Genomic DNA, 14,185 nt, shown 5'->3' with positions numbered 1-14,185 from the left:
TAGAGTTTAAACGTAGAAAAGGTGCTTGTATTAGTGTGCATGTATATGGGTGAATGAGATAATATATAAAGTGATTTATCTCATTCATGCTATAAAGTGCACATAAGCTGAGTCCATAAGTGCTTTAGAGACAAACACATTTCCATTTCAGGTTTTTACAGAACCCTGTTTCAAAATACAGGAAATTTGTTTTCTTATATTAACTCACGATTCAGTGAAGTCAAAATCATAGCGTGGTTATTAAAATGTGTTCAGAATTTGCAAAACTGACAATGAGTCATCTCATAAATTATGATGCACTGCTCTTATTAATAACCTCTGGCCCTCTTCCACAGTGTGTGTTTTTTATCCTGTCTTTCTCCCATCACCCCCAAATGGTCGAAGCAGACGGCTGCCCCTCCCTGATCCTGGTTCTTCCTGTTAAATAGGAGTTTTTCTTTGCCACTGTCATCAAGTGCTTGCTTGAAGGGAATTGTTTAATTATTGGAGTTTTCTCTGTTCTTGTTGGGTCTTCACCTTGCCATAAAGCACCCTGAGGTGACCGCTGTAGAGATCTGGCGCTATATAACTAAACTTATTAAGTTTCTATTATTGCCTGTACAGGCATACACAGTATATTGCTACAGCGCTCAGTTATTATACAGCTTTACTTAGATTTAGTAATCAGATCTATACCAAACTTTGTAGTGCTGCACAGCACCAGCATCTACCGCACTAACAGTATTTTCCTCGCTTTTTCTTAACTTCAGGTCCTGTTCACAGCTCTTTGTGAGAACAGTTTAAGCTGCTTTTAAATATGTTGCTTTGTTGTTTGCGCTGTGTTTGAGTTTAACCCTTATTTGTCTGTTAAACTTCTGTAAACTACTTTTACTGCTCACTGTGCAGCAGTTTGGCCTGCTGAGCTTGAGTAAAGTGGCTAGCCCAGCTGTGACACTTGCGTCGGGCCTCCTCCTCCGGCCGGGCCGCTCCTGCTCCCGCTGAAGGCGCCCTGGCCCGCAGCCAATCGGGGCGGGGCAGGATGTGACGTCGCTTCTCGCACAAGGAAGCTCCCGGAGTGGCGCGCCAAATTTCAAAGGACTTCCTCCTGGGAGGAAAGACGGCGAGAAGACCCACCGAAGTCCGGCAAACAGCGGCGACAGAATACCGCAGAAAAATAAAGTTAAGCCGGTGTTTTATGGGTGAAACTTCCCCGCTGAGCCGTGGAGTGAGTCAATCTGCGTGGATCTGAGGATTTAAAGACATGAAGTCGGTGCGCAGCTTTGTCCTTGTTGTAAGTGGCTGCTTTGACTTTCACTCCACCTACAAGGAACTAACGTCAGCTAGCTTCAGCCTGCTTCTGATCGGCAACCACTGCTTATCTTAAACCTCATTTTAACGCCAGGCAATCAGGGCTTCGTCAAATATGCGCATTTAAACGAGAATATATTGAGTTTTTATTTGAAAAAGCGAGTTTTTTGTGTGAATTTGTTTCGGTTTGTGTGCTTTGCTTTGTGTGCTGATCCCGTGATTGTCAAGGAGTCTGCAGGCAGCTGATGCACGATGCAGCCACCTCTTAAAAAAGTGCAGCTGACAGGGTTTTTTCTGCTCTGCTGTACAGTTAACACAAGTGTGATATCCTCTTACTTCACCTGCTGCACCGTGTGATGTGACAAAAGGGGTTTTAAGCTTTTCTGTAACTCTAAGTGTCAGATAAGTTGTATTTCTCAGCTGTTTTTTTTTCCTCCTTCAGACACTAAGTGGAGCAATTAAGAAAAAGCACCTTACATCTGAGTGACTTTTCTCTTGTTTTCTTTCAGATTAGACAGTCCCCAGCTGTTGCACCCTGTCAGGCTTCCCACATGTGAGTCGGCTCATGTCAATTGATGTCAGCGAGCCTGGGATTTTAATCTCCTCCACACACACAAACGCACACGCACAGAGATCAGGCCTCTGCTGACAGCTGCTCAAACCTGAAAAATATTAGTTTTCCAGCTAAAAGTCACACCTGTTACCACCAGGTTTACTTTTCCGGGGTTTAATATTTGCGGCACATTAGCGTGGGCTCGGTCCGCATCACAGCAGCTCTTTATTCTTGGGCCCACCGTCTTCTAGCCTCCACTCCACGGGGGATTTAGTCTGTTTAAACTGGGCCTCATAACAGAGTGCGGGAGCTCATTTCCACACTTCACCGGCTTATATGCTACTCTATATCCTCATTACTTATTCATGTATGCACAGGAGGACACAAGAAGACATCAGCTTTCCATACTAATGCAAACACCTGTTGCTCAAAGCGGCTGCACCTGTCTGTAACCTTCACACTCGCTGCTTTCTGGTGCATGTCAGGAATATTTTATCGTCAAGTATAGATCGCTGTTAGCTGTCAGTGCTCTTGGGTCGAACGCAAATGGCTTCATTTTAGCTCTTCTTCACTAGCACAGGTTTGTTCAAAAATGGATCGTAACTTGCTCTAACTCAGGGCCTGTCACAGATCAGGGGTGGCCTCTGGGGGGGGCAGGTTGGGGGGGGGTTTCGTGGTGGCAGACAATCGCAGGCTTCAGCCATGCTGGCTGGGGTGCAGCCGTGCTTCCAGCTGCTTCGGATCGGGTCGTCGGCAGGCGAATCTGCGCGGGACCTGTATACCTTCAGGCCGGCGCAGAACCACTCGGTGTTCCGCCTGGGTCGAGCGGCGGAGCTGTGCGACGTCACACTGGACTCGCCGTCGGTGTCCCGCATCCACGCTGAGCTCGAAGCCGAGAGGGAGACGGGCGAAGGAGTCGAAGCTCAAGAGGAGGAAGGATGGAGGGTCCACATTAAGGACAGGAGCAGCCATGGTGAGACACGAGGGCTGAATCACACACACCCACACACACACAGCGTCACAGTCAACCTGAGATTCTCACACTTTCACACCCTCCCTCAGTCATTGTGGAAGAGAATGAGGTAAAAACACACCTGTTTACAGGAATAACACCACTTCTACTGAGAACGGAAGAAGTATTTTATTAAAGTCAGGTTGAAATGAGTGTGAAAACACATTTCAGTGAAGTGACATGAAAAACAGTCCTCAAAAAATTCTAAGAATACAGTAAAAAATGTCCTTTAGTTTGAAACTTTGACAATTTATTCAAAGTTATCAATGAGGCTTCAGCACGTCTGCAGGACTCTCACTCAGCAGCCTTCAGAATGTGTCGCATCTTCTCTGGAAATATAAAAATCAAACCTTCAGTCTGAACTGAAACTAAACTGAAACAGAAATCTTAATTAACCCTCCCCTAAAGCTCTGTTGTGCACTCGAGCAGTGAAAACATTCTTCTTCTTATTTACCGACCGAATTATCAAAACGAAGTGAGCCATTACGCTCCTGAACACAGCTGTAGGCGTGCAGGTAAAGACTCACGTGCATCACGAACAAAGAGCATCTCTGGAACCTCAACTTCAAAAACTTTTCTTATCTCTGCCCCCAGAACTTTTATTTTATTGGAACCGTTACAGTTACAGAATTGTTTCAGCCCACCGAGAAGCATTTTCTCCTTCCTGTTTGATTTGTTTAAAAACAAACAAACAATCAAACTCAAATTAAAGCGTGTTGGTGATAAGGAATTAATTAAACTCAGTTGTTCCTGATCTTTGACCCTGATTTTACCATCCATGCAAGTGTGAGCACGAAGCATGACGTTAGCTTCAAATGGATTGTGTACACGTTTTATTTGTACTTATAAAATTGAATGCATGTATTTCTCCTCTGCAGTGCTGCAATTCCATCTGTTTTAAAGATGCTGCTTATTTCTGTGCTGTAACTGATCTAAATGGCAGACCCACTGTTTGGTTTCAAAACACCAAAAAATTCGATAAAAAAACAAATCAGCAGCCGTGTCCTTCTTACACAAATCCTCACCTGGTTCCTCAAAAACATCCACAAACCTTGTTGTGAGCAGTTTCGTGTAGGAACTGTTTACTACTCGGTTACACCTGCTAGCGTATCATTCTGAAGGAAGCAAATGGGCATTTAGCCGTGACGAGGGGCTCGTGCTAATGACAGCGTGACAGGATGTAAACACTGACGGGGTTGCCCCTCAGCTGTGCTGTAATGTTGGTGCCATGGTTTGTTGTTGTAGTTTTTAGAAAGCAAATTGTCCTAATATGAAATGATTTAAAACAAGCCCACGATTTGTAGATGTATTTATTTCTTTTGGGGTAACTGTGCGTTCTGGGAAGAGACTTTGCTCCACTTTTGGTACCGCAAGACAAGTTGACATCTGGTTCAGTTAAATTCAAGTGAAAGCAGCATCTCTACAGCAAACCAGCAGAAGATAAAATATGCATTTAATATAGGGGAAAGTTCCTCTTTACACCTTAAACAAAGCATAACGTGTATCAGCTTTGAGGTGCGCCGTCAGAGAGATGAACTCTGGTGGAGCGCAGTGTAAGACACCTGACCTGTGAGTGTATGTTTCAACACCTGTTATAGGTGTTGATTAAAGAGCTCAGGCTTGGACTCTTTCATCCAGCGTTTGGAGGAGTTTCTGAATTTCTTCTTAGCAGCTGCTCTCTTTAAGCATCGTTTGTTCAGTCGTCTGCTCAGGTCTATCTGGAGATCTATGAATATGATCTAGAAGCAATTACCTGTAAAGGTCAGAGGTAAATGAGCATCCTTCTGTCTGGTCTTCTTCCTTCTAGCACTGACTTTTAGCCTGACATTCTCTTCAGCCAGCTTTCGTTTTCTTCTTCCTTGACGTATTTTTGTAAGTACGGCTCCCGGCAATCAACTCCGAGGCATACTTGACCACACTGCAAGAACACTTTTTACCCCATTTGTTTCAAAGGCCAGCCTGCATCACAAAGTGGTTTAATACAGCCTCTTTCCTGTTCGGCGCATTCTTTGCATTTTAGACACTTTACTGTTTTTGAACAGGAGAGAAATTTCTAACTGAAGTCGTGTTTTTGTAGCAAAATTCGAGCCAAAGCGCAGAATCTCTCTGAGAAGTCAGAAATGAATCAAGCATAAAATTCAACCACTGAAACAAATGTATCTGCTCAGGAATGCAATTAAATAATTTGGAATTTGACATCTTAACTAAAAAAACAATGATGCGTGTTACTTTTTTGTAAAGCAGTATATTTGAAAATTCATGGATGACAGTAACAACAATGATGTTTTAGCATTGAAATGATGAACTGACCAGTACAGACACATGGAGTGATTTTGGTAATTACCAATACTGTGGTATAAACCTGACACTGGGTAGTGATGAATATGATAAATTTGTCAAGCTTCTGGTTGTCAACTCAAATATCTAACGAGCCAATCACACGGCAGCAATTTATTTAGTCACATACATGTGATCAAGCTGATCTGCTGAAGTTCAAGCTGAGCTTTGGGTGAAAGGTGATTTAAGTCAGCGGTCCCCAACCCCCGGGCCTCGGACCGGTACCGGTCCGTGAGTCGTTTGGTACCGGGCCGCGAGAGTTGAGGCTCAGGTGTGAAATGTCTGTTTTCAGGGTTTTTATCGGTTTTCAGCGTTATTTTGTTATCGTTTTTATCGTTAACTCTGGTTTTCCTGGGTCTTTTCACGTGTGTTATGAATAAATCTTCTTTTTTTCGGTACCGGTACTAGTTTTATTTTGTTGTATTTATCCGCGACACCTTAAAGGCCGGTCCATGAAAATATTGTCGGGCATAAACCGGTCCGTGGCGCAAAAAAGGTTGGGGACCGCTGATTTAAGTGACTTTGATGATGTTGGACATCAGAGGACGCCAGACTGCTTCATACAAAGGAAACGGTAGCTTAAATAACCGTTTGTTACAAGCAGTGTCTGCAGAAGAGCATCTCTGAATGCATAACAAATCAAAGCAGATGGGCCGCAGCAGCAGAAGACCGCACCACCTGGGACGCCACTATAAACAGGAAACTGAGGACACAGATCCAATGGGTTGTATCCTCAGAACTGCACTACAGAAGAGACTAGAAAGGGAAAGGATGACTCTATCCTGGCTCGTATCAGTCGTTGAGGCTGCTGGTGGAGATCTAACTGTGTAAGGGATATTTTCTCTGTACACTTTGGGCTCCTTAGTACCCACCGAGCCTTCATTAAACCCTACAGCTTACCTCACTGTTGTTGCTGAACATGTCTATTCCTTTATGACAGCAGTGCGCCCATCATTTGATGGCTGCTTCCAGCAGAGTAATGCACCGTGTCACAAAGCTCAAACTGGTTTCTTGAACATGACAATGAGTTCACTTTACTTGAATGGCCTCCACAATCACCAGCTCACCTTCAGGATGTGGTGGAACTGGAAATTCACAGTGATGCGCAGCAGCTGTGTGAAGCTGTCCTGTCAACATTGACCAATATGTCTGATTAATGTTTCAGCACCTTGTTGAATTTGAACCACAAAGAAGGCAATTACTGGTATTAACGAGGTGTACCTAATAAAGTGGCCACTGAATGTGTGTATGCATCGCTTCACACCATCCAGTGAGGTCGCAACACATGATTCTATATTATTAACAGGATATATCTGATCAAAAGATTACCTTTGTTATTAAAATGTCAGAGTCTATGAATATCTGTGGCGGCGTTATCAGATGATGCCGACCGGTGTCAATGCGAGAATGCGCGCGGCTGCTCTGTGCGGCTGAACGGGCCGCAGGCTCAACGTATAAAAGAAATGTTACGCTTAAGAATAGAGCTGACAGAAAATATTTGATTAATTGTTCAGTTTTCAGACGGAAAATAAATTAAATGTCAGGCGTTTCATAAATGGATTAATCAGCGATGTCAGTTTACAAGCAAACATGCCAAACATGTCTCCGTTCCACATCTTTTTCTACTTACAAATCACATTTGGTTTGATTACAGCTGTTGGTCATGCAAATAAAAAGAAAAAAAAGTTTATAAAATCCTGGCTGATTCTTATAGCCCGGTAAAATAAAAGCTTTAACTATTGCGTATCCGAACAGTCGGGGCTGACATGAACAGATGGATGCATAGATTTCTCTCAGATGCCGTAATGCAGAAGCATCATCTTTCACTGAAAATGGACCGACTGTGTTTGCTGCAGGACCCCAAAAAGCCCATTCAGAGCCTGCAGGAAAGAAAAGAGCCATCAGCTTCAGCCTTAGTTAGAAATAATAGGACAGACTGATGGATACAAAATTGTGCAAAAAGGGCACCACAAAAACAGGAGTTTAAGACATTTGGTTTGAAACTTAACAATACCTGCCGCCAGGTGCATTCTGCTGTGAATGAAGACAATTAACATGTTACGCGTCCACACGCCGGCTTTGAAAAGCAGTCGCACCGAGGAGGTCCATTTGATTCGGTCTCAACGGGTCGTTCACAGCTGAGAGTGTGAAATGGACCAGTAAACTCAACTTTCAGGAGAACAAATAAAAGCAAATGTACAAACAGAAGAACCGAACAAAAAAATTCATGAGTAATTCAGGACACAAGATAGTCTGAACCTCAGGTTGCTGAGAGTCGTCAGTGCAGTCTGAAGTAGACAGGAAGATGCACGGAGTGAGGAAGGGGGAGATTAAGAGTGAGCGTTGGGTCTTCATTCAGTCGCTGTCCGACAGGCTCAGAATCTAAACTGCACCCTTACTGCCTAATTTTTCAAGTAATTTCACAGTCTGTTTCCCACATTTTTCATTTTTGCTATTAAAGTTACATTTTAGTATTCGCCCCGCATTTCTCATTTTGTGCTGTGCTGTCATGGCCGTGTGATTGCCTTGTAGCCTTCCAGCTCCTCAGTTCTGGGTCCATCTCGCAGACTGTTTTACATTTCTCCTGGATTCTGGAAGCTGTAAACACACAGTCACCGAATGACTTTATTTCAGGGCTCTGCTCTCATGATTTATTCTTTTTTTTTGCCCCTGTCAGATTCATATATTAAAAAGCTCTGTGAATATCTAGCCTCCGGTAACGTCGGCCTTCAGTTGTAAAACTGTTGCTCGTTTGTGTCTTCAGAGAGTTTCCCACTACTTTACATGTCAGTGTGACCTCCTAGAAACCTCTAAAACGTTTTATTTTGAGGGCTGATCTGTGCCCGGCAGTGTGTAGTTTAACATTTCTTCAAATCTTCTTGGTCTTGTGTTTCTAGGCACGTGGGTCAATGAAGTCCGCCTCCAGCCGGGCATACAGTGGGAGCTCTCAGACGGTGACACGCTGATCTTCGGAGGCCAGACTGATCCAGGGAACCCGGAGTTCTACTTCCTCTTCCAGAAGGTTAAAGTTCGCCCGTTGGACTTCGATGCAATCACGCTTCCAAAAGTAAGTCCGTGGTTTGGAATCAACTATTTACATTCAGTATGAAGCCAGACTCATGGTGACACTTTTCTTAAAAAATAAAGATATCGAAGGTTCGTGTTTCTCACCAAGTCTGGGGTCAAAGGATAAATCTGGACATGTTCTGTCTGCTGCATGAGTAAATGCACCATGTGACACTGCTAATGTCCATATGTCAACATTACACAGTTCAGACATTCCTCAATATTACTTTTAGCAGTCTGCATTGATTATACAGGAGGGAGAAACTTACTAATCAACAAGTCTAAAAGTACGAAAATTTAAAAACTCAAGCCAAGTTCAACAGACGAGGTTAAACAGTGAGTTTACAGATATTTTGTGTCTATTTCAGTCATTTTAAACCTTTCTTAAAAAGTTAAATTGTTCTGTTGAGTAAATCTCTACCCTACAGAGCCACTGTTAACAATTCACTCCGCATTAGATTAACTGGTGCTTGTAAATCAGCTGTAGGTGTGTATACAAAGGAGCTTGCAAAGAAAAGCGTCTGGACTTCTTTAAGTTGCTTGAAGACGTTTCACCTCTCATCCGAGAAGCTTCTTCAGTTCTAAGGTCAAATGGTGGAGAGTCCCAGATATAAACCTAGTGGGAGTGACCCCCCACAGAGGGACAAAAGGACCCCCTGATGATCCTCTAATCGCCTGAGCCAAGGTGTGAAACTGGGTGTGGGTCCCAATCAGCCAGAGTTTCAGGTGTGTTCATTGTGAAACCTGGCCCCACCTTATCATGCGAATTCCTGAGGTCAGATGGCCCACTAGGTTTATATCTGGGACTCTCCACCATTTGACCTTAGAACTGAAGAAGCTTCTCGGATGAGAGGTGAAACGTCTTCAAGCAACTTAAAGAAGTCCAGACGCTTTTCTTTGCAAGCTCCTTTGACTACGATGACCTGGATGACTGAGAACCTTCACAGACATAGGTGTGTATAGTCGTGTGGCAGCCAGTCCAGAGTGTGCTGTCCTGATACTCTGTGACAGACGGGCTCCAGCTCCTCTGCAACCCTGAACTGGAAAAGCTTTAAAGAAAATGGGCGGATAGATTCGGGTAGTGGGCTCAAAGTCTTTTTCCAGCCTCTGTACTATGTTTGCTAATGTCTGCAAATGTTAGAGGATTTCTGAATGAATAGTTTGCAGTAACATTAACGGTAGAATGACGGCCTCAGAATTGTGGTGCCCATGGATCTGTAAGCTTGTGTGCTTGCTCTGATTCTCCTTTATGCTAAAAATACAACAAATATTCCTGAAAGTTACATCTGAGTCTCGTTTTCTTAATGCACGTAAGAGTCAGATTCTGTAGCACCAGCAGCCTTCTTTGCTCGCAGGCTAACGTCCCCCAAGGCAAAAGATCACGTGACCCATGATGTAGGCTACCAAAGGAGCAGCATTAATGTAGCGGCTGTATATGGGGGAAGAAAACTAATATTCCCCAGTTGCGATAAGGACATTAATTTTAGATGCTTGTCAGAGACTGTTATTATAGCTTCTTGATTTGGTCCCTCACAGCCCTGCTGCTCTAAATACTCACTAGGAAACCAAATGTCTTTCAACAAATGCACTTTATGTGCTTCTGTTTGAGGGATTTGTTAGAAATTACAGTGACCGTCTGCTTAAGATGGGACTTCTTACAAAGATGAAAGATGTCAGTGGTTTTTAAATTGTTGTCTTTGGTCTGAGTGCCACAGACAGGTGAGTCGATACAGAAACTAATGAAAGGACTAACATGCCTTCTTCTACAGTCTTTTTTTTCCTGTAATATGTTGACAGTAATGAAAATGTTGATGTCGACTCTACCCTGTAATTTTCATCCCACTCCTGTGTCAAAGTGTGTGCAGCCATCGTTCATTAGGTGGTGCTGGGCACTATTTGTATTCAGAATGCCAATAAAAATGTACCACAATGTCTGGTAAACAATAACAAGCCCACAGAAAATCCCCAAAAGCATTTTATCTACGAAGACATGGAGGCATACTCTCACTAAATGAAATTTGAAGATTAAATCATGTGCAATCGTACTTTTCTACTTCAATTAAAAAAGTGCTGATGCATGAGGTTGATTTGCAGCAAGAGGCAGAAATAGATTTATTATCTCAAAGGTGCCATGACTTTTCTGGAAAGAAATGCATCAGCCAGACAAATTAGACTCGCACCTCTGGATATTGACATTTGGCCTACGCTTCGTGAAGGTTTGAATGAAATATTTATATCTGGTTTCCTAGGCGGGAACCTTCTCGTCCGACTTGCAGAACAGGATTAGGACCAGCTTGGACCGCAAGGTAGCTGCCAACCTGGACCTTTCGAAGCTGTCCATCAACAGAGCCACGGTCATCCTCAACTCCATCGGCAGCCTGAGCAAGATGAAGGGCAGCGCCTGGACCTTCAAGAGGAGCCACAGCCACGAGGGAACCGTCTCTGACCCCGGCACTTCGACCTCGCCTCCTCTTGCCGTGGGCTTTTCCTCCCTGCTCCCACACTCCACTCCTCCATCATTCACCTCTGCAGCTTCACTGCCTCAGACGAAGGCCCTCCCGCAGACCTCCAGGAGCAGGAGGAAGTCGGCTCACACGGTGCTGCTGGAGGACGACAGCTCAGACGAGCCCAGAAGTCGAGGAGGTAAAGCACAGCGGCGTGCTGCAGAATGACACTGCTTACTCTCTGGAGCTTTTTGACATGAAGCTGCAGATTTTTACCATGAAATTGTTTTTTTGGTTTCTTTTCAAGGATTTTACTTGCAAAAAAAAAAAGGAGGGAAAAGAACAAATTAGTGTTGTGATTAGCTTCTTTCTCCACTTACATTACCTTGCTCTCTTTCTGTTGATCTTAGTTTTGGCAGGAGTTGTGGAGGATGGACAGAGAGCGCGGGGGAAGAAGAGGCGGAGGCTCTACAAGTCTGAATCTGAAGGTTTCAGCTCGCCGCCTCCTCCTCAGCTGCAGCCCAAACCTCACAGCGACATCCGCAGGCCGCTGGAGGCCAAGCCCTTCCCCGTCGGCATCCGGACCATCGGCAGCTTCCACGGAGCCATGACAAACAGCCGACTCAACGAGCACCTCTTCCAGGCATCCTTCACAAGCAAACAAGAGGCGGAGAAGATGAACCGAGTCAAGACGGTGGTGCACGGAAACATCGCGGCCTTCCGCCAGCAGAAGCCTGCCCATTGCTCCCCGACCGCAGCGAGAGGGAGGCGGAGGGCTAACAGCTCCCCCGTATTCTCCCCGTTGGTGGTGGGAGGGGAGAACTACAACCTGGCCTCGCCGTCGGTGAGGATCCGCGCAGACGAGAGAGTTAGCGTGCAGTTCAACCGATTTCATCATCCAACAGGGTGAGTTTGGAAGGATTTTCTAAAAAAATCTCTACAGAGCACAGCCCTGTATGATTTTCTGTCATATATACAAACTGTACAATGTTGGAGCTTCATATTAAACAAGGCCTGAAGCTCCTCTGTGAGGCATGGAGTGGCAACAGTGTAAAAAAAACAAACGTATTTGTTCCTCCTTTTTTTTGGTGATGTCACCTTCAAGCCTTCTCATTTCTTCCTGTTTATGTTTTCCTTCCTTGAAGTAAGCGACGCGGCCGCCCCAGGAAACACCCCCTCCCCCCACGGCCTTCCCTGCCCTCTCCGTCCTCCTCGTCTTCATCCTCTACCTCCTCGGCCTCCTCCTCCTCCGGCTCCTCCTCTTCCTCCTCGGACGAGGACGAAGACGACGAGGAAGAGGACGACGTGATGGTTGGCACGGTGGAGCCGTGCGCGGCGCCGCGGTGCCGGCTGCCCCAGCAGGACACGGTGCAGTGGATCCAGTGTGACGTGTGCGACGCCTGGTACCACATAGACTGTCTGCACGTCGACCGCAAGAAACTCCTGATGGACCCCAACGCTGACTTCCACTGCGGCTGTCGCTGACGGCAGGGAAGCCAAATTCTGGATGATTAAATGAAATCAAAAGCCTCACTTTGAACTTTAAAGCTGACACTTTCCCCTCCTTAAACGCTTCTTTTCCTTCAGTCATAAAGTGGAAATTAAGATTTTTGCCTTTGAAGACAGGCTGCGACTTCATCTAATGACCGCTGAGCCGCTCTGCACAAGCATGCGGCGCTTTTCTCTCGCCTCAAACACGGCTGTTAATTCAAGAAAAGAATTTCCTTTGATATTTTTTACATCCTGATTTTACAAAGTTTGAGCATTTGTGACCCGACAGTAACAGAGTTACTCCACGAACCTGGAGCCCACTCAGCCTCAGAGCTTAGGCTTTTGGAGGAGGAGGCAAAACTCTAATGAAATGTCTCAGTTTGGATTTCATTATGGCTTTGACTGCCTGGAGAGGCGCAATCAGAGCAGGAAAACACAATGTTTGAGCACATCTCCAGCGTGGCTGTCCAGGGAGCGAACTGCATTCAGGAAAATTCAGGCCATTGCTGGACTCTATAAAAAGCTCTTTAACGTCCTAAATCTTGTTCCGCTGCCACCTTCACAATTTCAAAGCCATTAAAAACAATGTTGCTAGGTAATCAGACTTCATTAGAGATTTGAGTGCGGCTTTCTTGAGTGGTAGCTGCTGTGTAGGAGTAGATCTGTAATCATTCGACGTGAAATGCCAAGAAATGTGTCAGCAGACTCGTGTTGACGCTGCTGATGAGAAGTGCTCCTGGGATGCTAATCAAATGTTTGAAGGCACTTCTGTAGCAGCAGCTGCTGGTTTCTGGGATGTGTTTGTGACTGAGTGCAGGCTGGCAGTGTGGCTGCTGCTGAAGGCAGGACTCATTACCAGTCAGATGTCATGTCGTATAATCCGCTGATGTAACAGGAAAAAACAGACTCGTAAAAATGATCTCGTCGCCTCTGACTGGTGGGATGAGTTTTGATGTCACAGATGATTTTTAGGGTTGTCTCTTCAGCTCTGCTTCCACCTTCAAGAGACTCTTCACACTACTGAACTCTGTGGCCAAAATGGGTGCTTCAGTCCTGAGTGAAAAGTGCTGGACCTGACTGAACTGTCTCTGAACAGCAGACATCTTCACTTCGGTGCTGCGTGTGAGTATGAAATCAAAGTGTGGAACGCCAAAATCTTTCTCAAGCACCTTGCTTTTTATTTAACTCCAAATTTCTACATGTTCTGACTCATCTGGAGTGGAAACGTCCTCTTTTTCCCACTCAAATCTGCTCCATTCTTACAGTCTTTATAATGGCTCCATCTCTGTTCACATGTGATATGATAGTGTTGTAATGAAAAGTCTGCTGGTGTTTTATGTGTTGTTTTCCCCCTTTTATTGTACCACAAATGGGAGCGCTGCAGCGAACTGGGAAAATTTCATTTTTTTTGAATTTGTTGTTTTTTTTTTTGGGTTTTTGGTTTTCTTATTTTTTTTTAGTTTTTTTATATATTTTTATCTCTTTTGGCACGAGCTAAAAGGGGAAAAATTTCCATTTGTATCTATAAATCTATCTAAAAACAAGGATTAATATAATACAAAATATATATATATTACATGCTAAAGTCGATAAAGGTTGATGTGGACTGCAACATTGATTGCTTGCAGTTCACTTAACCTGGATTTTGTCAGTTTCACTGGTGCTTGGACGCTGACACAGCCTCTCTTGCTGCTTTGCTAATTGTCAGAAATCCAGCAGATGCTTGAGGGAAAAATATATTTGTGTGTGTATATATTAAAAAAATCTGTGCACTGATTTATCATTTCATTCTCAATTCAGTGGATTAGTTAAAAAAGAAATCCAAGCATCTTAATGTGCGCAAACTGTTTTTAGTAGTTTGAGTATTTTTGTCCGTTTTAATGTTCAACAACATATCACAATAAAATGAGTTTCTGAAAGACCTGAGGTTTTTTCACGCTGCTGCAATAATACAATATTAGTTATATACAGATTAACAATATGACCTCGTGTGAA

General features: G+C 44.3%; 1 protein-coding gene across 1 annotated transcript; it reads left to right on the top strand.

Annotated features, from left to right (window-relative positions):
- Positions 1-1,069: 1,069 nt before the first annotated feature.
- tcf19l (transcription factor 19 (SC1), like) lies at positions 1,070-13,596 on the top strand. The gene is made up of 6 exons (XM_005941206.2): positions 1,070-1,270; positions 1,797-2,813; positions 8,087-8,256; positions 10,505-10,898; positions 11,110-11,605; positions 11,845-13,596. Exons 2-6 carry the CDS (start codon positions 2,543-2,545, stop codon positions 12,182-12,184), a joined length of 1,671 nt encoding a protein of 556 aa, XP_005941268.1. The 5' UTR covers positions 1,070-1,270; positions 1,797-2,542; the 3' UTR covers positions 12,185-13,596.
- Positions 13,597-14,185: the final 589 nt, after the last annotated feature.

Source organism: Haplochromis burtoni, unplaced genomic scaffold (genome assembly GCF_018398535.1).
Source record: "Haplochromis burtoni strain Fernald_Lab_line unplaced genomic scaffold, NCSU_Asbu1 Contig_305, whole genome shotgun sequence".
NCBI classification, from domain to species: Eukaryota; Metazoa; Chordata; class Actinopteri; order Cichliformes; family Cichlidae; genus Haplochromis; species Haplochromis burtoni.
The sequence above is the reverse complement of the archived record's forward strand: the minus strand, read 5'-3'. Positions and strand labels throughout refer to the sequence as shown.

Bases quoted from the DNA above. Each gene is read 5' to 3' on its own strand.
- tcf19l (XM_005941206.2), top strand. From the start codon at position 2,543: ATGCTGGCTGGGGTGCAGCCGTGCTTCCAGCTGCTTCGGATCGGGTCG. The intron at 2,814-8,086 runs GTGAGACACGAG...TTGTGTTTCTAG, and splicing joins TAAGGACAGGAGCAGCCATG to GCACGTGGGTCAATGAAGTC. The intron at 8,257-10,504 runs GTAAGTCCGTGG...CTGGTTTCCTAG, and splicing joins ATGCAATCACGCTTCCAAAA to GCGGGAACCTTCTCGTCCGA.